Below are 25,237 nucleotides of genomic sequence, written 5' to 3'. Positions count from 1 at the left end.
GAATATTAATACCAAAACGAAATAGATGTTATCGAAATAATTTAACGCGGTCACACCAAATTTAAGTCAAAATTTCTAAAAATCTTGAAAAAAGAGATCTCATTGCAAAAATTCTCAAATCGGGGAAAAATTACATAAGGTATAACTAAAGAACGGCTTGACAATTCATACAATTTTGGAATGGTATCCAATAAAAATATTAATAAAAAATTTTTTTTTGGTGTGATTTTTTTCAATTTGACATACTATATTGAAGTGAACATTTTTTATTGCCTTGAAATCTGAATGAATAATATTTAAAATAAAATGAGTGACCTACGTGGACCTACATCTTTCATATGGCAATAATCCGCCCAATGAGAACTCAAAATGCAATTCATTGGAACTGCAGTCAGTGAAATACCGAATATAAAGGGTGCAAAATGGTAGAGCGAATTGGACATTTAGGAAAAAAGAAAGAAATTCTTCCTAAACTTTCAAGATGTCTTAAATCGCTTTTGCAGGTCATGATATATGACCCCCGGATAAGGGTACAACCCTATTTCAAGTATTGTTTACATTTTAACCACATTTTTCTTACACTCATTTTAATTTGATAAGAAACCATCCTCGCAAAATATGATCATGTTTTGGTATAACCATCATATAATTTAAGCCATGTTCGGGGTCTTCGACATTTTTTTTCATCTTTAGGCCTTTATTTGGCATCTTTGTTTCTAAGGGTGTAAAAACCTCTTCTCATAATATTTTCAATTTTCGGAGTAGAGTCCATCTTGGTCTTGACCACATTCATCAATTGATTTGGCTAAAAAATTGTATTTAGGCAACTCTGGGGTAGAGAATATAGTTCTCACATTAGTGTACCCACAAATCCGCTTTCCTAACCAATGTTTGGTCAGAAAAGAAAATTTGATATACTATTGAATTTGAAACTCCAAAGAGAATATTGGTTGGGAACGTAGATGTGGGATTAACATCTACATGCCATAAACTCCGAAATATCAAATTGTGGCAGAAACATTAAAAAATCACGAATATTAATTTTTTTGTTCGTTATTGAATTATACTATGATGAAAAATATGGACTTTATGGGTTCTCCAACTCACAATTTAAATGACAAAAATAAATTAATTAATATTTCACGGTAATGGGTGTAAAAAAGCAATTATCTTTGACTATTTTGAAATCATTCCGCCCTCAATTATGAGGTGGACAAAACTAAATATCACGCAGCACGGTATTCTTAACATTGGAAATTCAATACCAAAAATTTAGCTGAGTTTTCACATGGGGCTATTATAGAAGTTCTATATCATACAGGTTTTTAACACTCAATTATAGCCTTAGGCTGAAAAATAAGATCAGGCTATTCAAAATATCTAAAACCGACGGTAGATTATTATCTATTATAATTTTTCCCATGAATGTTTATTTCTATTTAGAAATTACTATGGAGTTATTTTACTTATAATAAAAATTGTGCCGCTTTCATAATTCTATAATGCTTAAAAAAATATGCATTATAGACTAAAAGTAGGGGCCGGCAACGCGGACCGGGCCAGCTAGTATATATATATAGATATAGGTCAATGGTTTATAACAATTACTTGTGTTATAAAGTCTATGCAACTTTTTCCATTGTAATGGACTGTAAGATACGAATCTTTTAGAAATCAAGCTGCAAGGTGTTTAGTTTTGTCTACCTCATGAAAGAGGGCAGCCCAACTTAACCTCTCTTTTATGCACACAACCATAATAAACTATTTTACCATCAATTCATCATATACATTGTTTGGGGACAGACGCAGACTGAACTATGTCAATCTGTCTGTCCGCCGTCTCTTGAGATTATTAAAGAGGCTCCAATATTTTAGACAGATTTTTAAAGTAGCATAGACTTATATATTATTACTATACCCGTTAAGGTATATCCCTCATATAATTCCACTACCTGGCACTCATCATTTTGAATGTTTCTGTCACAATTTCCGATCGAATGAACTCTTTTCCGGCAATAATTATAGTAGTCACGTAGTCAGACCATTGCCGTATTTTTCACTGCTGTTATGGCTGCACTCTTATTCATGAAATTCGCCACATCGAACCAAATTGGCTGCAAGTTAGCATTTTGGTTTCTTATTAGACGAAATTAAATTGAAATTGAATGAAATTCAAACACAAAAGTATTCTGCATGGAAAGCCCCATTGAATAAAACGTCATGCGATATAGAAAATGACAAAAAATAAGAAATATATGGCAACACGTAAACAAAAAAATTCAAATTTTTGATGGCGTATTTTCATGCAATGTTTTCGATTTTATCCTTTTCAGTCAACAGACCATTCCGTACTGGGGCGAATTCTAACGATCAGTTCAACCGTTATAGGCGTGGTACAGTGCGTATTGTAATTAACTATATTCGTGGATCAAAAGATAGCTAGTTCAGGGTCACAATTCTTGGAATGTTCAACTTTCTTTATGAGATTTGAATATTCCTTCGATTTTTCGTTCAATTCGATGCATAGCTCGATTAAAAGTTTAGATGGACGGACAGGCGGACACATCATAAACATATATAGATTTAGTCAGCTTTGAATAATTAATTTTGCTCGTTATCGAGTGGGAATAAAATTCGCTTGAAACAGAGCGTATAGTGTCGCTCTGGCTTTCATTGCATATTTCAGATCATTAAGATCGTCTCGAAAGAGAAAGAAACAAATAAAATCATAAACATATAATCTTCAACTCAATAAGGCAAAAACTCAAAAATTAATAGCATTGTCGTCAATCTCTGCCAACAAAGCATATGCTAGTGTGGTTTCTTCTGTAATATTCTTGTCTTACTGTTTTAATACCCTCCACGATACTAGGAAGCAGGGACGTACGCAGCACAACCCCCCACATTTAGGTTCATACCATATATGTATTAGGTCAAGTTTGACCTCATTATAAAGGTACCTGTTGATATTCGATAGTCAGATTTCGTAATAGGTTCTATATTCTGTGGCAGAATATTGTAGATCCACGTTTTCCTGCAGCCCCCAGATAGATAATCGGTATTGCAATGATTTAGTCACATTTTTTCACGGAATGGTTTTAAATTTTGCACCAAGATTTTGTAATGAGTTGTAGCAGAACATTATCTATATAGAGTCACGTTTTCTTATAGTCCCCACACAATGGTACCTCCAGATGTTTGTAATAAATACTAGACGCTGTAGCATGAAATCGTTTACATAAGTTTTAGTTCCTTATATCCCCTATACAACAGTACCTCTCTGTATTTATAACCTTCACCTTGGAAAGAGGGTATATTAACTTTGTCATTCCGTTTGTAATATCCCTAAATATTCGTCGTAGACCCCATAAAGTAAATATATTCATAATCAGCATAAAATTCTAAGTCGATTAAACGATGCTCGTCTGTCTGTTGAAGTCACGATACTGCACACATTATTTGACGTAGAGCGTCAAAATTTTGTAGAACAATTTGTGTCTAGGATGGTTGGTATTGAAAATGAGATATGTCGGTCCATGTTTTGGTATAGCTTCCATATAACGGTACCTCCCGATATTCGGTATTTTGTATGGTTTTTGTCACATATTTTCGCGGATTTGTCTGAAAATTTGTATTTGTTGGTCATAATGGGTTCTGGCTGCTGTGGCGAAACATTATATGAATAGGTCAAAGTTTTTGTATGGCTCCCATATAACGGTACCTCCAGATATTCGGTGTTTTGATGATATTTGCCACATTTCTTCTCGGGTTAGTCTAAAAGCCTATAGCTGTACCTCCCGATATTCTATATCTGTATGATTTTTTCCATATTTTCCCACGAATATGTCTAAAAATTGGAATTTGTGGGTCATAATGGCTTCTTATGTTTCCTATGTTCTTATGTTTATCCTAAGGTGGATAGTATTAAAAGTTCGGTCCGGCCGAATTTAATTTTTTTTTTTTTTGTATTTATTTATTTTTATTTAAGCTACTTTTTTAAAGGAATTATTTCTAATTTGGTATTTGAAACTCGCAATAGATTTTACCCACTGTAGTAGACAATTGTCTGTACAGGTTCAACTTTTGGTGGTGCTCTCTTATATGGTAATTGCGCTGCGAATTGAATCCTGATATTTTATATTTGAAGGCTCGACCGAACTTAACGCTTATTTACCTATTCTTTTCTTGGCTTTTGTTGATGATCTACTCCTCCCTTCCTATGGTCCAAAGTTTTATCAAAACATGTTTGCTACTACACAGCAAACAAAAATTGTTTCCACACGATTCCACACTTATAGTAGACTTTTACTCTGCTTTGAGAATTTTGGCTCTCACTTTTATATTTCAGACAGGAGTACTTCTGAGAACACTAGGATTGCCAAAAAAAAAATATATGGCTTATCCATTTTTTTGTCTTTTGTAATGTTACAGTACGTTTATATATAAATGGGTTAACCGACTGGATTTGGATTAAAATTGTCATATCCATTACTTATACTTCAAAGTAGGTTAACCCTACAAAAATTCTAACGTAAACATGGCATTAGTTACTTTTTAAAAATATTCTGTATTTGTGTCGTCATTATTATACTTTGAAAACCAGCAGTAGCTTGAAATCGAAATGATTTTATTTTTCCTATGTAACGTTGTTGAAGTTAATGCATTTCCTTGTGAAATCTTTCACCTCGTTCATCACTCACCTGTCCTAGACTTGATAGAGATCTATGTGTACATCCGTCAACTGTGGTTGAAATTGTTCCACACGATTTTTATATTTCGATAATCAAAACCTGTTGCCAAAGATATTCGGCATGATACATCATGTGCAGCTTATAAATACTTGTGCCAATTTTAGATGAAATCGGCTTAAATTTGAATATATGCAGCTCCCATGTATATGTTCCTTACAAATTCAGTTTTATAAAGTTCTGAACCAAAATAAATTATAAAGTATCTGTCGGTTTTGCCGACTTATGTGTTCCCTCAGACACTATCCGTTTAATTCCGTATATTGTGACATGCGTTATGATTATTCAAACCGTTGATCCTTTATGGGGGTAGTTCTGGAGAAAGAAAGTCGAACAATTATTTCCAATTTCATGCTAGTAATTAGAACAGATATCTGACTGAGAGAAACTAATCGTTGAATTGTTTCCCAAGTTATAAGAGATATATGTATTGAATATTGTCACCCTTTTTGGGGAGGGGTGGACCGATACCTGACATTTTCACACCAGATCTTGCGTTAATAAAAATATTGGGATGTGTGAAATCGGGTGTTTCTTTCACACTCTATGAGAGTTATTATTATTCAAAGGAGTGGTCCGCTATATTCCATCTCCACATCAGATCTTGCGTTAATAGAAATAGTATGATGTGCTGTGTTAGAAAAAATATTGAAATTTGTGAAATTTGAAGAGAGTAGGGTGGTTCTTTCGTGTTTCATAAGAGATATAAGTATTAAAAATGTTGACCAGAAGGAGTGGTCCGAACTATCTCATCTTCATACAAGTTAGTAATATTGGGATATGCGAAATTTAAAGACAATTGGACTCTTATTTCACATTTTATAAGCTTTGAGATCATTAAAAAATTTTACCCTTTGCGAAGGAGGAACTATAAGGAGTGTACCGATAATAATAATAATATAAAGATGTACCATGCGTGGACGAAATTGAATATCCCTTCGTACGCTCCAGCCAGACAGACGGACGGACGGACATCAGTAGATCTACAGCCGATCATACCCCCTGCTGAGGGTATACCAATAATTTCGACATTTAATCCCACGTGGAAACGGCAAAAAAGAACACTTCCCAGCTAAATTGTCTATCTATCAAAAGGAAACTCTTGATCAAAACATTTTTGTTCTTAGACGATCAAACCACAATTTCTACTCGATCAGCAATTGCAATTGTTTCAAGTTTTTGTGCCACCTCAATTTTAATTTGTGTTTAGTTGAGAGCTGAGAAAAATCATGAACATAATAAATAACAAGTTAAAAAGTAGTAATTTCGGCCGGGCCGAACTTTGAATACCCTCCACCATTTGGAACGAATTTGGAAATTTTCAGAAAATAAAATCATTAAAGCATTCTGTTAAAATTTTAAAAATACCAAATATAGCCGTTATATTGAGGTGTGTACGATGTGGGCCTACATAGGCATTGTTTGTCATAAGCCATTACCATATTCAAATTCGAAACTTGAAATAAACGGTGAATAATGTTGCTAAAATCATCAAAATATCGTATATAGGGAGGTACCGTTATATCGGAGCTGTGCGAAGACCTGGACCTGCATAGACAATTTTCTGTCACAGGCTGTAGCATCCATTACGAACTTCAAATACCACACCTCAAACAATTTCGGTGGGTATTGTACCTAAAATCGTCAAAATACCGAATATAGGGATGTACTGATGTATGGGGCCTATACGAAGACCTGAACCAGCATAGACAATTTTCTCTCTTAGGGTGTAGTATCCAATTCGAACTTCAAATACCAAATTTGAAACAATTCCGCTAATAATAATGTCGCTAAAATCATCAAAATACCGAATATAGGGGGGTAGCGTTATATGGGGGCTATACGAAGACGTGGACCTGCACAGACAATTTTCTGTCTTAGGGTGTAGTATCCATTTCGAACTTCAAATAGCAAATTTGAAACAATTCCCGTGAATAATGTCGCTAAAATCATAAAAATACCGAATATCGGGAGGTACTGTTATATGGGGGCTATATGAAAACGTGGACCTACATGGCCCATTTACGAACTTAACCTGCATACTAGAAAAGTAAACATGTTTGCAAAATTGTAGCCATCTATCTCAATTCATTGGAAAGATAGCGAGATTACAACATACAGACGGACAGACAGACAGACGGACATATCTAAATCGTGTTAGAATTTTACGCTGATCAAGAATATATATACTTTGTTGGGTCTAAAATGATTATTTCGATGAGTTACAAACGGAATGACGAACTTAATATACCCTCAATACTTTTTTTGGTCTAGGGTATAAAAAAATTATTCACATCTATAAAAGAGGAAAATATTTGTTTTTTTGTAATTTATGGACTCGAAAACCGATGAACAGATTTTCAAGTATACTACAACATCGCCTGAAACTAACATAGGCTATATATATATTTGAAATTCCACTAGGAACTGGAGATATGGCATCAGAATCGGAGGTACCTCCAAAAAAATTAGATTTTATATGCATATATATTTATGGATTACAGATACAGTCTCCAAACTTGGACTGCGTAACGGAATTTGAAACAATAATAAATTTGGCAAATTATATTGAAATCGGCATAGATTTGGATATAGCTCCCATATATATTTTCGGCCAATTTCACATATTTGATGCGCCAAACGCGCTATGTATGTCCAATTGCAATGGAATTATGCATGAGTGACAAAATTTCGTACACACGTAAATTTACCAAATTATATTTAAATCGGTGCAGATTTGAATATAGCTCACATATATATTTTCGACCGATTTCGTTTATATGATGCAGCAAACACGATATGTATGTTTGATTCCAACGAAATTTGGAATGTGTGACGGCATTTTGATCAGAAAATAAATTTGTCAAATTATATAGAAATCGGTTCAGATTTGGATATAGCTCGCATATATATTTTCCGCCAATTTCATATATTTTATGCACCAATAACGATACGTATGTCCGTTTTCTGTAAAATTCGGCATGAGTGACTAAATTTGGAACAAAGATAAATTTGTCAAATTATATTCAAATGGGCTCAGATTTGGATATAGCTCCCATACATATTTCCGGCCGATGTCACATATTTGATGCACCAAACACGATACCCATGTCCGATTCCAATGATGTTCGGGCAGAGAGGCGAAGTTTGGCACCAAACAAATATATTTTTCGACCGATTTCATGTATGTTATGCACCAAACAAATAATATGCATGTCCGATTTCCATTAAATTCGGAATGTGTGGCAGAATTTGTTTCCAATAATATATTTGATAAATTAATTAGAAATTGGTCAAGATTTGGATATAGCTCCTATATTTATTGTCGTCCGATTTTACATATTTGATGCACCAAACACACACCAATTTCAATGAAATATGGAAGGTGTGATGGAATTTGGTGTAAAAGTAAATTTTGTCAAATTATATTGAAATCGGTTCAGATTGGGATATGATTTTATTAAGAAGTATTGACTGACAACGCCTTTGCAATGGTATTAGGCTAACAGTTGAAAACTACACAAAAATTTAATTGAGTATACTACCTCTAATTCACTAATTGCAATAGAAATACCACTCAACTTCAAAATATTGCAGTCTCCTGCACGTTTGGCATTTGTTATGAAATTAGTATATCCGAAGGACAAACCCTTCGTGTATGCGGACTAAATTTGGCATGTTCCTGCTTTTCACAGGGCCAGCTGTTCCTGGCATTTTCACGCTTTGGAAAACAGAGCTATTTGTTTGTTTACGCATTAAAGTATTACAATAATTACATTTTTTTTAACTTTAGAGTTTGTTTTATTTTTTTTAACAACAAATATTTATATATAAAGTTTTGAATTCATATAAAATCAAAGGAGGTAGCAAAGCGCGCCAGGTTCAGCTAGTGCTGCTGCTACCGCTTAAAACTTCCATTTCTTGTAAATAATGTACCTCACAAAAGGCAAACAAAGTATATATTTGTCTAAAAAGTGACACATCGCAAATAATCACAACTCCCATAATATGGGTAATATTTTTTTCCACATTTAACACTTCTCACTCCCTATCTACAACCAATATACAATCTGGCGTTCTATTCTTCTATATGAAGGGAAATGTGAAATGAAAAAAAGTTAAAAAAAAAAACAAAAAACATTTGAAACCACACCGGACTTCAGTGTGCAGGAAACTGGCGTTGAACTTGGATTGTTCTGGCGTTTAATTCGTATATGTTAAAGGGGTGAGTGTGTAATAGTGGTTCTCTGGCTTTTCTTGCCAGATTATTAAGCTGATCTCGAAAGAGAAACAAACAAATAAAATCGTAAGAGGTCGCTTGGTTACTCAAAGAGTGTCACATCTCAATATAAGCTACTTGAAATCGCCAACTAACACAAAATAGCAGTGAACGGCTGCAACAAAATTTAAATGAGCCCTAACATCAAAATAGCTCAGGACCAAAATAGCAGCACTGCCGCTACTGATTAGCAAGGTTTTTTTTTTTGAGTTCAGTGTTGTTTATAAAAAATTTATATTGTTTTTTAAATTGCGTTTTTACATATTTGATATTTTATATTTATACCCCCAGCCATTTGAAACGGCCAAAACGTGCCTAGTCAAAATAACGGTTTTTGACCCTAGGTCTCTTTGGACCAAATCTCTTTCAGAACATTTGAAGTCGATCTAGCTATGTCCGTCCGTCCGTCTGTCTGTCTGGCTGGCTGGTACGCACGATAACTCTCGAGGGGAGTATTCGATTTGGTCAAAACTTGGTACATCGCAATATTTTTGTCAAACTTAGATCGAGTTCGGAGATGGGCAATATCGGTCCACTCCTTCTGGTACCTCTCCCTCAAATGGTCAAAATTTTCAAGTTTGATTGGGCCAAAAATTATGTAACACCACGAAATATTGGTTTCCCACATAGGAAAGTATATATGGATCTTTCTATCTCGCCGAGCTGAGTCGATCTAGCTATGTATGTCCGTCCGTCCGTCTGTCCGTTTGTCCATGTTAATTTGTAATCACTCTACAGGTCGCAATTATGGCCCGATCTTTACGAAATTTAGAATGGAGGTGGGGCTAGGGTCAGAATAGAACCCTATTTCTTTTGGAGATGATCGCCAAATGTTTAGGGGTTGAAATGGACCAAATACTGAAAAATGTCGGATTTTGCAGTAGCTATACAGGTTGCAATTATAGACCAATCGACGGAATTTCGCATGTAGCTAGAGTTTACGGCAGGGAAGAAGCCTACCAATTTGGGTGGTCATCGGATAATATTTAGCGGGTAAAATAGACCATATCTTTTGTGTTGAAAAAATTTAAAATTGTTTCATTAAACCGCGAATATTTTAATTACCGGCGAAATCACAAAGCCATGACAAGGCTACTTCTGATCTTTACATTGATGTTAACATCCAACAAATCGGATATATAGCAAAATATGTGCGATATATATGTCTATCAAAGAAGATATGCTTGAAAGATCTCTTATATGTAGAGAACGGCTGAACTGATTTCAACAGTTCTCATTAATTCCGAATGGCCTCTTGGCAGGAAAGAAAAAACGTCTAAAAAAATCGCATAAAAGATGAAAATATTGATTTTGTAAAATTTTCTCATATTTTTTCAATTTTGTCATATTTTTGGCATATTTTCATTTTGAATTAAACATTTGGTAATATTTCTGTAGCTAACAAAAATAAGTAGTTAGGATATCAGGATATCATATACAGATAGCATTTATTGCCCGATCCTTACGAAATTTTGTATGGGGATAAGATGAGCGTCAGAATAGAAGCCTGCTCTTTTTGGAGATGATCGCCATATATTTAGAGGTTGAAATGGACCAAAAAACTGTAAAATTGTCAGCAGGTTGTAATTATCGCCCGATCCTCAGGCACATTTGAATGCAAAAGCCAAGCAGTTTTGGATGGCCATCCAAAAATATTCAATGTGTGAAGGAGTTTGCCAACTTTCGTAGACAAAATACGAAAATGTCCATTCCAGTGACCTTTTGGAGAATTCACAAATACAGGAAAGACGCACTTCTGACTATTTCGTAACGCTGATTTCGTTGAAGAATATAGTCAAATGTCTGTATCTCATATAGATGCGTTTCAGTCAAAAACCAATAATAAATGTTAATATTTTGCCACTTCTGAGAGATTATAGGTCTTTGGAAATATTGGTTCCAGATCTAGGAAGACCATTTATGTGCAACATCTACCAATAAATTGGAAATGAGGAAATTAGTTTACGTTGCTATTATTCGAAAATTAGAGAACGAAACCTGATGGTTTTCTTTTATTATTTGTCACAATATCTTGTGGAATTCTTTCGAGTATCTCGCCTATATAAACTGTATCGTTTATTATAGTGTTGTAGGGTATTCAACGGTCGGCCCCGCTCGACTGTAGCCTTTGCTTACTTGTTGAATTGAAAATTACCATTTTTCTCAATTCATTGAATGATAATTAATAAAATGAAAATAAATTTTAATTGATAGGTTTCAACAACATTTGCGTATTGTCTATATATAAAACAAGTTAAAAATATCAGTCGGTTTGCCGACAGATGTATACCCTCAGCTTATGTTTGATTATTTAAAAATATTTTGACGTCTGTTATGATTTTTCAAACTCTTGATCGTCATGGAGTGGGCTTTAAAAGAATGGGCCAATACTGTCAATTTCGTATCGGATCTAAATAAATGTGATATGAATGTCGCGACGTGCCAGTTTTGGACTATATTGATGACTTCCTTCACTTTACATGAGATATATGATAATTTTTAGAAAATGTTAACATGTGCGTGATGTACCAGACATAGTCATGCTTCATGCTTCATCTAATACAGATAAAAGTATTGGTATGGCCAAAATTATAAGAAAATCGAACATTTATATCCAATTTATGGGAAATCATAAATTCCATATTCATCTCAGGATTCTGGATGAGAGACATATATTTAGATATAGCACGTTGTAAAGAATCGCTGAGTTGTTTCGCAATTTATGACAGATAAAAGTATTGAAAATTGTAACCCAGAGGCATCGGAAGGGGTTCGCACATATATAGCATTTTCACTACAGAAGAGAAGGTTGCCCTTAAGAGGTAGCCAATTACATGTTTACCATTAATTTGTTGATTCCTACTGAAAATTCTTGGTATCTTTTCACTCGTGTGTTAAATGAATGAAATAATTATTAGAAATATACGTCATATGTGATTGGAATATCCAATAGTTGATTCCATGTAATTACTTACCATTTTAAAGCTGACGATGAGGCAGTAGACACATCAAACAGCGCAATTGCGAATAGCACAGTATTTATAATCATTTTATACCATTGGAACGTGATTTCGTCATTTAATGCCTATTTTGGTTGCATGTGTCTCTGCTGACACTGGGATCACCTACGAATAAAAAAGCAAACAATAAAAGCGATGATTTAAGGTGAATATAATTGCAAATGCTTGGAGAATACAAATCTAGATTGTGTCATACTTTGCAAATTTTCTTCCAGACTTTAATCTTAAAAAAGTCATTTATTGAACTTAGAAAAATAGCAAACCTTTATATCTCGGCAAGCTGTGTGCATATCCAATCGAAAAAAGTAAAATGCACTAAGCTACAACAAATAAGAAAACAGCATGAAATATGAAACTTCTAAGGTACATTAAGATTGCCATCGGAGAATATTGAGCGGATGAAATGGACCATAATTGTATTACATAAAACATCCCGGCGAAACATTATCGCAAATTATAATTACGAAGGGAATCACACGGTCCGTCTCGCCAGACTATAGCCTTTGCTTACCTCTTTTAATCTCTAACAACACAAAGAAGGCAAACTGAAATTAAAATATTCTACCAGTCTATTGAATTGAAATGCACTTTTATATGGGGGCTATACGAAAAGGTGGTCCTGCATATACAATTTTTTGTCATAACCTTTAGTACCCATTACGAACTTTAACTATGAAATTCGAAACAATTCCGGTGAATAATGCCGCTAACGTCATAAAATACAAAATAAAGGGAGGTGCCGTTATATGTGGGCTATATGAAGACGTGGACCTACATAGACAATTTTTCGTCACAGGTTGTAGTACCCATTACGAGCTTAAAACACGAAATTTGAAGAATAATGTTCTTAAAATCATCACAATACCGAATGTCGTTTTCAGCTTTTTCATATGACGACTTGGTGGAAAGGAAGCTCTTTCAATTTGAATCACACCAAGCTCGCTTTTCACAAAAAATCATCATAACAAACATTGGAAATAACAAATTACATGATTAATAATTTATAATGAAAAGGTGTACGCTGGAAAAATAGTAGTAGAAACGGTGGAATCTCGATTGCAATTTATCGAGACTGAATATGCTTTCTTATGTATTCAATTCGTTTTAACCATTATAAACCGTCTGCATATTTAAGTCCATTCTAAAGTTGATTTTTTGTGGGTGTTAAAGTGACCTTAAATATTTGAACACCTCCAATAATTTGTATGCGCTTTTTATTTTTTGCTATGAACAGAAGAATCGACAAGTTTCGGTTCAGTTTATTGCATCAAGTTGCTGGTAAGAAGGCTGAAAAGTAGCTCCCTGGTAAAAAGCGACTTAGTTCGGCCTTGCCGAAAGATAATGCAAACTCTAAGTAAGGGAACTGTCATAATTTAACTCTCGAATCGCTTTACTTTTTATGGTAACAGACGCCGCACAGTGGTAAAAACCAAGTACTTCGCAGTACTAATTTGTTGATGGAAATAGAAAACTACTCAATTAGAAGGAATCTGAATCTTTATATTGATACTTCAATTATTTTTTACTATATGAAGATTTGAATCCGACAATTGTTGATAGTCGTTACAAATGTGGTTAGTAAGGTTTCTCGGAATGTAATAAGCCTGGCTCCACTTTTATTTGCGTGTAAATACAGATCATATGGTGTTTACACTTACCTAAAAATGTTGAATTAGTGGTGTGGGAAAATTTTTGTAAAAAAATGTATATAGATTTTACTTATTGTCATCATTTGCAGTTGCCACCTCCCTAAAAAATGTGAAATCTTCGGAAATAAGTAAAAGTGGCGCATCGGTATAGGTAATATGTTATGTAAAAAATTATTGGCATTTGATTTAGATTCTGTTAGTTTAAGGGTTATATTTATTCTACTTGATAACTCTACATTAAGAGGTCGGCCACATATTTTGCCTATATGGAAAGTTTCATCAGACTAAAACAATGATGAGGTGGTGAACTTGTATCGAACTCGGTTGGAGAATTTGTTAAAAATTCCTAATATTATAAACGGATGGCAATGCTAAAGTAGGATATACCAAACCTTGAATCTACATGGACAACATTCTATATATATTGTGTATTGAGAGTTTCAAGCACCAAATTTGAAACAATTATGTTGAAATTGTGGCAAAAATCCTGAAAATTCCCGATATCGGGAAGAACCGTTATATGGGGGAACTATATAGACAATGTTCCGTCACCACACATGGGTCCCACTCCAGAATACAAATATAGATTTTTTAAACGAATACGTTAAAAAACTTTTTAAAAATCATATGAAATCCGAATATCGGGAGGTCCCCTTATATGGGAAATCGTGAATCTATTTTGGCAATTGTTCGTTACAGTGGTTGGTATCTATTGTGAACATCAACAATTTCAAAACACTTCCGTTGAAATTGTGGCTTCAATCTTCAAAATACTGAATATGGGGCTATAGAAAAACGTGGATCTATGTAGACAATGTTTTGTCGCAGGAGGTTGAATCTATTACAGTCTCTCAATACCACATATGAAACAAATCCTTTACAAAATGTGTCTTCTTCTATTTTTGGCCACCTTTTATATGAACTCCCGACATAGTGCAACGTCTAGTAACAATTTACAACAATTGTTACAAATGTAAAGATAACCAGACCGATATAATAGCATCGGTAAAATGCGGACTAGCTACAAGATCAGAAGCATTCGCCGCCAGCCGCCCTTTGTACACTAAACAAGCTGGACTGGTGTAATATAGTTAGATTTAAGACATTTTAACTGGTATTAAGTTCTGAAACAAAACCACGGTCACAGGCTAAAACTGAAACTAAACCTGACCGAGTAAATTCAATTATCAGGGCCGTGCTTTTTGCAACGACAGTATTCCACTGGCGCCCTCTTTCTCGACCGTATAGTGTACGTGAACTATAACAAATATGTTCCGCCTTGGAATGTTGGAAGTTTTTGATAAAAATACATACTCATATTTTAGTATAGCCTCCATCCCAGCTAACAATTTCAAATTTTTTGTTGAGACTTTCTACTTTTTTCCATTTTTTCTACAGTTTTTTCGAATATCGGATTAAATATCCGAACATTTTGCGAGTTTCCGGAAAATTCTCCGAATACTTTTCTTGTTTATTTTTAAAGAGTGTTTTATTTGCTTATTCTGATCGAATTCATCGCGTAATTCTAAGTTTATTTCCAATAAAACTTTCCGACTTTGAGGCATCTTTAAATTTGTATACCCTACAATTCTATGTGTTGGGGGTATTATAAGTTTGAGTGGGCCAAAAATTATGTAAAACCTTGAAATAATGGTTTCCAACATAGGAAACTATATATGGATCTTTCTATCTCGCGGAGCTGAATCGATCTAGCTATGTATGTCCGTCCGTCTGTCTATTTTAATTTGTAATCACGGTACAGGACGCAATTGTGGTCCGATTCTCACTGAATGGAGGTGGTGTTAGAGTCAGAATAGAACCCTATTGTTTTTGGAGATGATCCACAATATTATATTAATTATTATATATTTTCCTGATTTTGCAGTTACTCTATAGGCCACAATTATGAATCAACCGACGCGGAAATATGCATGAAGTTAGAGTTCAGGGCTGGGCCAATTTGGATGGTAATCGGACAATATTTAGCGGGTAAAATAAACTATAACTAACCGTAAATATCTTTAATCCCGCCCAAATCACAAATACATTAAAAGGTCACTTCTTACCATTACAATACATATGTAAAAGAAATAGGTCTCAGTTATTTTGCTTATAAGTCAAGAACCGCTGAACGGATTTCTCATCAATTCGGAATGATATATAAGAAAATCGCGTAAAAATATGACAATAAAATAGGGAATATTTTTTGCCACATTTTTTTCAATTTTTGCCGATGTTCACGATATTTCGCATGGGGTTAGGTTTAGGGTAAGAAATAAAGCCTATTGTTTTGAAGATGTACATTTAGGGGTTCAAATAGACCAACGAATTAAAATCTTCCTGATTTTGCAGTCACAATTGACGCGGAATTTTGCATGAGAAGAGAGTTAGGTACAGGGAAGAAGTCTAGAATTTTAGATGACCTTTGGATTACATTTAGCTATAAAATGGACCACAACTTTCGTGTGAAATTGTTTTGAATACCTAACAACATGACAAAATGAATTTGGACATAAGGGGCCTTTCAACATATTGTAGTGTTGTAGGTTATCACATGGTCGGCCCCGCACACCATAGCCTTTGCTTACTTGTTTTTATATAATTGGGTGCGGACTCGACATTAAAACCGGAAACGTACCGAATTCGTATAAAGCTCGGAATAAATCGTTAACTGTGATATTCTGGTATGTTAAAGCTTAAATCCATATTTGACAACCGAATTACTGTGATTTCTACCATTATGTTTTGCGAAAAATAGAAATTCCTCCTTGAAACTTTAATTCAATAGTTGGATAGCATCTATATATATAAATGTAAGTTGTGTTAGTTACTACGCTTATAACTTAAGAACCGCTGGACTGATTTTAAAGATCCACACAAATTCGGAGTTGTCTCCTCTCCGAAAAGGATAATATCCAAAAAAATCGCGTAAAAATGTGATATATTAACATTTTCATTTTGACTTTTCAAATGTACAATAGTAATGTTTTATTTTGCATGATTTTTTTCTATTTTGACTGGCTTTTTTCTAATGTACATTTGTAGTGTTTTTTATTTTTTATTTTTGAATTCGAATATTAATAGCAATTTATTTAATTGACTTGATTTCTTGAGAACTGAAATTGATGGCGGGTTACATGGAAGTGTAATACCGAATTATATGGTGGCGAAACGGAATATATGATATCGAAATAATTTAACGCGGTCACACCAAAAGAAAGATAATTATTAATTAAAAGATAATTACTTTTTCAAATTCGCTAAAAAATCACGAAAAAGAGATCTCATTGCAAAAATTCTCAAATCGGGAAAAAATCGAAAAGATTTTCAGTGGAATCGAATTTTAAAATAATAGTAAGGGTCTTTAAACATTTGCTGTAATAAATCAGCGAACAAGTTGAAGATTTTTTCAATTTGCTATTCTTCTTTTGTCATTTTTTTTAATTTGTATTTGGAAGTACAATCAGTAAAATACCAAATTTAAAGGGTGCAAAATAACAGAGCGAATGGGACTTTTAGTAAGAAAAGGATTTCTATCCTTCCAGGAATTCTTCCCAAACATTCAAGATACCTTAAATCACTTTTGCAGGTCATGATATCGATCATAACTCACGGATAAGGGTACAACCCGATTTTATATTTATATAACCATCATATGATTTAAGCTATTTTTGGGGTCTTGGCCACTTTTTTCATATTTTGGCCCTTATTTGGCATCTTTGTCTCTAAGGGGTTAGGGAACCATCATACAGATAATTGCCACATAGGAATTTATTTAAGTAAAGTCCCCACATTGGAGTATCCCCAAGTCCACTTTCACATATAATGTGTGGTCAGAAAAGAAAATTTTGTATTCTATTGAATTTGTAACTCTCAAGACAATATTGGTTGGAAACGTAGATTTGGGAAATACATCTATATGATAATGTGGTGGATAAAACTATTTTTACTCATTTAAATCACGCGGAATGTTTTTCAGTTTGACATGCTATGTTGTTCTGTTAAATTTTTGATTTGGTCTCTATTTGTCATATTGGATTATAAGGGCTAGAAGAATGTTTTCAATGTAGGTCGATGTCTCGGAGTAGTGCCCATATAAAAGTATCTCCTGATTTTACCATATTTCAAAGGATTTGGCTAAAAATGTGTATTTGGGGGGTGAAAACTTACACAAAAATATGAACATATCTACAAATTTTAGAATTTTTTCCATATAATAGTACCTCCAAATTACTGCTCATTTCACTGGAAGATTTTGCTACGATTTTTACCATACTAAAAATTAATTTGATCCCTTACATGGGGATAAGATTGATATATACTTTTTAATAGATTTGTATAGCACATCCACACCTTTGAAGCCCACGGCTTAAATATGGCTACAGGTATTTTAAAACACTTTTAATCGACCAGTACGGGAACACTTATATCAGTCATATCTGTGAATAATTATGCTTTGACAAATATGCATAATAGACAAAAACTACAGGCCGGCAACGCGGACCGGGCCAGCTAGTACTTTATATTCATAGGCCTCAATTCAAAATGCAAACATTAAATGAATCACCCAATATTAATTAAACAAAAATTATTCGTTCTCTGGGAACTGCTAATAGTCAACGATTGTCACTGCATATAATGACAACCAGCAACCGTAAAATTCTGGCAACCAAACTACATGCATATCATTACTCAAAACTGCTGTTAAAACTTTCATGAGAAACTTAGACATTGTTTATTAAGTTTGCTCTAGCCGGTTTATACAATAAAATTACATATAAGGTGAAAAGAATACGTGGTAAGTATTTCTGAAATACTATTTCGTGTGTAATCACATTTGTATATACCCAGCAAACATGCGCACATGCAACTCGCAGTAAAAATCATATATCACTCGAAACAGGTAGTTATACCTTGACCACAAATAAATCCACAAGCAATTTTTGTTTTGTAGTAGGCAAAAAGTAACTACTTCTTTTTCGTCGGAAGCTTCATATGAATAATTCTTGAGGTTAGTTTGTTGCCGAGCAACCAAGGCGCCGAACAACTTCTTCAACAGCTTAAACTTATCCATCAATCCCTGTATTGCGGTCCTATAGAGGATATTCTCTTTTTCGATATTCATATATATTTCAATATAAAATTCACGATTTTTTAAGTAAAAGTCAACAATGACTTAGTTTTGCTGGGGAGATTTCTATATATATATATATATATATATATATATATATATATATATATATATATATATATATATATATATATATATATATATATCAGCTATATGTAATTAGCTTTTTTCGAAATTAGTTGCCTTATAATACTTAACATTTAGGACTTCCTAAAATATATAAAAATCTGAATTGAGTTCATTTGCTTTAAAAATGTCGCTGGGACCTTCAAAATACCCATATTTGGGGAGTTTATGCAAAAATCGTAAGATACCATTATATGGGGTATATTATGGTACAATGATTCTTCATTTAATGTGGACCCAAAATTATGTGCAGTAAAATCCCACATATTAAGAGGTATTGCTTTATAGAGAACTAGCTGGCCCGGTCCGCGTTGCCGGCCCGTAGTTTTAGTCTTTAATGCAAATTTTACATAGCATAATATTTCACAAATCTAGCTCATAAAAGTGAACAAATTTTAATATAAATATTGATTCGACTAAATAGAAATAAATAAGTATGGAAGGAGGGCAAAATAATTTCTGAATAGTCAAAGTTATTTAGGCTTTTACACCCATTACCATATCACCTCAAATTGCGCATTAGAGTCCTCAAAAAGTCTATGTTCTTGTTCATAGTAAAATTCAATGACGATTAAACAATACCCGCGTTGTTGTCCGCCAATCGGTAAACATCACTATAGATCGGCGGGCTTGGGGACTGTACCAAAATATTTACGTATGTTGAAATTTTTCTGTAAGATGGTTCTCTACTCACAAAGTAGCCTAAATACAGCAAATAATGGCCAAATTAGTTGAAAAACGTGGCCAAGACCACGGTCACAGCTGAAATCAAGGATACATTTATATAAGGGTTATATCAAAATGTGGCCCAACCAATATTCTCTTGGGGGTTACAAATTCAATAGAAAACAAAATTTTCTTTTCTGACCACACATTAGATGTGAAAGTGGACTTGGAGATACTCCATTGTGGGGACTTTATTTAAATAAATTCCTGTGTGGCAATTATCTGTATGATGGTTCCCTACCCCAGGGTAGCATAAATACAATTTTTAGCCAAATCAATTAATGAATATGGTCAAGACCAAAATGGGCCCCACTCTGAAAATTTCAAACTTTATGCGAAGAGGTTTTCTACCTCCTTAGAAACAAATATGCCAAATAATGTCCAAAATATTAAAAAAGTGACCAAGACGCCAAAAAAAACTTAAATCATACGATGGTTATATAAATATGGAATCGGGTTGTACCCTTATCCGTGAGTTATGATCGATATCATGACCTGCAAAAGCGATTAAAGGTATCTCGAATGTTTGGGAAGAATTTCTGCAAGGATAGAAATTCTTTTCTTACTAAGAGTCCCATTCGCTCTACTATTTTCCACCCTTTATATTTGGTATTTTTCTGATTGTACATTGGACGGATTATTGTGACAGGAAAGAAGTAGTTCCACGCTTTGAAATGAGCCCCATTAGGGTTTTTCGGTAATTTTCGTTTGTTCAAATGTGTTCGCATCTTCCAGCTGAACCACGATGTCGGCCCTGGAGTTGAAAGGTAGATGTCAGTTAACATCGTATTTCCCACTTATTTAATTTTTTGGTGAAAAATTGTATATAGTGAAAAATTATTCTTTATTTTGTTCACAAAAAATTTACTGAATTCAATTAGATAATACAAATTTAAAAAAAAAGTGACAAAAGGAGAATAACACATTGAAAAAATCTTCAACTTGTTCGCTGATTTTTTACAGAAACTGTTTAAAGATCCTTATATAGTTTGTCAATAGAATGTACTTCTATTTTAAAATTCGATTCCATTAAATTATTTCGACATCATCTATTCCGTTTCGCCACCACATAATTCGGTACTACACTTCCATGTAACTCGCCATCAATTTCATTTCTCAAGAAATCAAGTCAATTAAATAAATTGGTATTAATATTTGAATTCAAAAAAAAAAAAATAAAAAAACACTACAAATGTACATTAGAAAAAAGTAAGTCAAAATGGAAAAAAATTATGCAAAATAAAACATTACTATTGTACATTTCAAAAGTCAAAATGAAAATGTTAATATAACACATTTTTACGCGATTTTTTTGGATATTATCCTTTTCGGAGAGGAGACAATTCCGAATTTGTATGAATCGTTAAAATTAGTCCAGCGGTTCTCAAGTTATAAGCGTAGTAACTAACACAACTTTCTTTTATATATATAGATAAAACAAATAATGAAGCAGTATTAAGCGACTACTTCCAGAAAATATTTTACTATACTTATCTTAAATTTCAAATTAAGGCTAATTTGATCAAAAACGTTAGGAGACAAAATTTTATGAGAGTTGAACCTAAAGTTTCAAAGCCTCTTCTTAAATGTAGCGATCTCTATAGTGAATTCAAATGGTGGTCAAAGAGGCACACAGATATAATTATATCGTGGTAGAATTTTACTATGATCAAGAATACATACTTTATGGGGTCCTCAACAGACATTTTGAGGTGTTACAAACTGAGATGTATTAAACTAATTCCACAAAGAGGGTTTCAAGGTTCCAAATAATAGCCCATTTCACTGGGACATTTTTCTAAACACTTTTATAGACCGATAGATATAGTATATACTCACTAAATTTCTAAATATGAAATTAAAGCCACGTGGCTGAAAAATATTGTCAGGACATTTAAAACACTTAAAATAGCCCATTACGTGAATCACTACGTAAACTCCAAAACACTGAAAATATAAACTAATAAGCAGGCCGAAATGTCAATCTAGGACTCATTCAGTCGGAAATTGTGGCAGAAACATGAAAACAATACGAAATTATAGAGTAACTTTATTGGATCTCCACCACCCAATTTAAATGACAAACAATTAATACCCATCTTACGGTAATCGGAGCAAAAGAGTAATTTTTTGGCTATTCTGACAACATTCTGCCTTCAAGTATGAGGTGGACAAAACTAAATACCACGCAGTACGTGATTTTAAACGTTTGATATACAAATTTCAAGTTATAGCTCATTTAAATGCTTCTTACAATACCAAAAATTGAGCTGAATTTTAACATGGGGCTATTATAGATGTTCTTTATCATATAGGTATTTAACACTCAAATTAAAGCATATATATATATATATATATATATATATATATATATATATATATATATATATATATATATATATATATATATATATATATATATATATATATATATATATATATATATATATATATATATAATCAAGTTTATTTCATGATTATATATTTATAATCAAAATTCGGGTCATTACAATGGAGTCATTACTTATAATCAAAATTGTGCCGCCTACATAAGTCAGATCTGTGATTTATTAGGCTTTAAAGACTAAAAGTTCAGGCCGGCAACGCGGACCGGGCCAGCTAGTATACATATATTTGAAAAAAGTATTCAATATCTGTAGTTGTTTCATTTCGAAATAATTTGTACTCTCTGAAGAAATTAATTTTAGATACATACATTTAGTATGGGGGAGTGGTATAGGGTATAGGGATCAATTGACCTGCTGTACCGACTTTGGCTTTTCTTTCATATTGACAGAACTCGAAGTTACAGATGTAAGAGTAAGTAAGACAAGAAGTCGTTTTAGGAAATGTTTGCTTTGAAACTGAGCACTGTAGAAATACAACAAATGTCACGTTCGTACGTGATCCAAGAAATACTTTTTGCTAGATTCTGAGTAAATTTGCCACAACTTGTCGTCGCTAGTTTGGTGATATCTAAATTTTGAATGCAGTTAGGACCGCTCATATTTTTGACGCTGAAGGTCACATCGTGTCAAACAGACATTTATATAAAAAGGGTTACCTCGACATTTACACTGATGCCGATTATATTGCCGTACACTGTCCGATACCGGAAATATAACCAGTAAAGAAAGTCCTAAAATCGAGCGGGGCCGATTTTATGATACCCTACACCACTTTTCTAATTTAGTTGAGCTCCACAAAACAATTAAAAGTTTTTATGGGAGAATTCAATCGTACACGCTATGATTATAATTATAATTTAAAATTCAAATGACTAAATATGCCGAAGCATTTGTATCTTTTAAATTCGTTGCAAAATTAATTGGAAATCAGATAAAGATATATATGGGAGCTATAGCTATATCGGAACCGATCTTCACCAAATTTGGCATACTATCTTCTAGACTCAATTCGGTCGTATGAGCCAAATTTTATCCCATTTGGGCAAATATTAGACGTTTGGTGCACAATAAAAGGTAAATCGGACGAAATTATATATGGGGGCTATATCCAAATCTGAAACGATCTCGATAAAATTTAGCAAAGGTATTTCTGAGCTGTATTTGATATATTTCCCTGAATATCGTTGTTACGGAGTGAATATTTCGGCTGCGGAGGACAAAAATAACTAATCGGATGAACAATATATATGGGAGCTACAGCTATATCTGAACCGATTTCGGCATACGTATTTTCAGGCCTAATTTGGTTGTATGTGCAAAATTCCATACTATTCGGGCTTATATTACACGTTTGGTGCACAATAAAAGGCATTATTTATAATCAAAAAAATGTTGTTTGGAAAACAAATGTTGTTTGGAAAATTTCATCTCAATCGGATAATAAATGCAACTTGCATTTTGTTCACAATAATACATGGACAGACGGACGGACGGACTGACATGCATAAATCAACTCAGAAAGTGATTCTATGCAGATCATCAAAAGGAACTATGGGTCTATCTCGTTTCCTTTTGCCTGTTACAAACAAATGCACAAAGACATAATACCCTTCAATAGACTTTAAATATTTTTATTGTTGTAGCTAGGTAGAGGAGGGAATATATTTTAATCTTTAAATATATATTGTTTTGGTTGAACGTTCTTCAATTTAATTTCCAACTTTTTTTTGTATAATTTGCATCTTCAGGGAATTGTCTAAATGGGATTGTGCTGAAAAATTCACTATTATCGTCTACTGTTAATTTTACACTTTTATTGCAACTTTTTAATCATCACGAAATTTTGCTTTGACTTGTGGCTCTCGTCCAAAGTCGAGATAACCCCCAGAAAATCTCCCTCGAAAAATGATGGTGTTGGGAATCACATGGTCAGCCCCGTCCGACTAAATTATTTGCTTACTTATTCATTCCTTAATACTCCCAATTAAGGTTTTACAATTTTTCGTACTTTAGACGTCCTTGGAGACAAAAAAAGTGGATGCTTTGGACAAATTTATTTTCTTGAGACAATTTCAATCAGTTTTGGAATTAAGAACTTAACTATATTATATATTATTCTTTACATTCTGTATTTTGTTGCTAACAATTTTCCATAAATTACATTTTTCGTAGATCATTTCTTTATCATCTATAAACTGTGTAATAATTGTAGATAGACACATACACACACCTGTACTTGCAAAAAGTTGTTCAAATAGAAAATTTAACCGGCATGTAAGTTAAATATTTTATTTTCTGAGACGAAACTAATGGTCGAGACTATTTTCTTTCGTAATACGGGAAATAAAAATACCGATTGCAATGTACACACACAATATACCATCGCGGTTGTAAAACCAAGCTTTACTTGCTCAGACACCGTCTCCGCTACTGACTTACTGGACACAAGTGGATTCATTCAGAAGTCGAGATTTGTTGATTGTCGTGAGACAATGGCTCTCGTTGTGTACCACTCACCAGACACCACATTTTATTATAAAATAGTTAACTGAGAATGTCGCTGTCGTTGAAGGTGGCAGAGGAGGAAACTCATTCGAAGCTATTCATTAGCGTAAATGCCGGATGAGCAAAAAACGAACGCACTGTTGTCCCAGACATTGTCAGTTGATTAGAATAAACGGTAATTGTTATAAATATATATTTCTACCTATGCTCATACTAATAAAAATATTAGGGTGTGCCAATCACACACAATTATTTCGTCATAGTGTATCCTTATTTGCCTTAATGAAGGTAACTTAGCAAATATCGCCTTAAATGGCCTCCAACATGCCTTTCCGATGCAGAATATTTGGAAAATTGCAGACATATGTATTTATAACATAAACTCAATATATATGAAAGAAAGTGATGTTTGAGTAGTGACTATATCTCAGGAACAGCTGGACTGATTTTGACAAATCGGCTTTAGAGAACGTCAAATACCAATTTTAATTCAATTCCATCAGAAACTTTGATCAAAACTTTAAAAATACCTAAATACCTAGACTCTACTTAATATACACTATATTATGATCTTAATTTAATTTTTTTATACATAAAAATCCATCCCTCAAAGCTTAGAAGTTATTATTACAGGCTGACAGACTG

At 33.5% G+C, this 25,237-nt stretch overlaps 1 protein-coding gene across 3 annotated transcripts in view; it reads right to left on the bottom strand.

Moving 5' to 3' along the window:
- LOC101890547 (uncharacterized) overlaps positions 1 to 24,537 on the bottom strand; it is a 30,649-nt gene extending 6,112 nt beyond the window's left edge. Inside the window, exons 1-2 of one of the 3 annotated variants that reach the window (XM_011295160.3) lie at positions 24,318 to 24,537; positions 12,003 to 12,152 (exon numbers count right to left, since the gene is read on the bottom strand). In XM_011295160.3, coding sequence (XP_011293462.1) covers positions 12,003 to 12,076 — 74 coding nt within the window. In that variant the 5' untranslated portion in view covers positions 12,077 to 12,152; positions 24,318 to 24,537. Of the gene's footprint in view, positions 1 to 12,002; positions 12,153 to 24,311 lie in introns of all 3 variants that reach the window. The other 2 variants (XM_005185757.4, XM_005185756.4) reach the window with 2 other exon arrangements.
- Between the last annotated feature and the right edge of the window lie 700 nt (positions 24,538 to 25,237).

This window comes from Musca domestica, unplaced genomic scaffold (assembly GCF_030504385.1).
Source record: "Musca domestica strain aabys unplaced genomic scaffold, Musca_domestica.polishedcontigs.V.1.1 21, whole genome shotgun sequence".
NCBI classification, from domain to species: domain Eukaryota; kingdom Metazoa; phylum Arthropoda; class Insecta; order Diptera; family Muscidae; genus Musca; species Musca domestica.
This window is presented reverse-complemented; position numbering and strand designations above follow the sequence as displayed.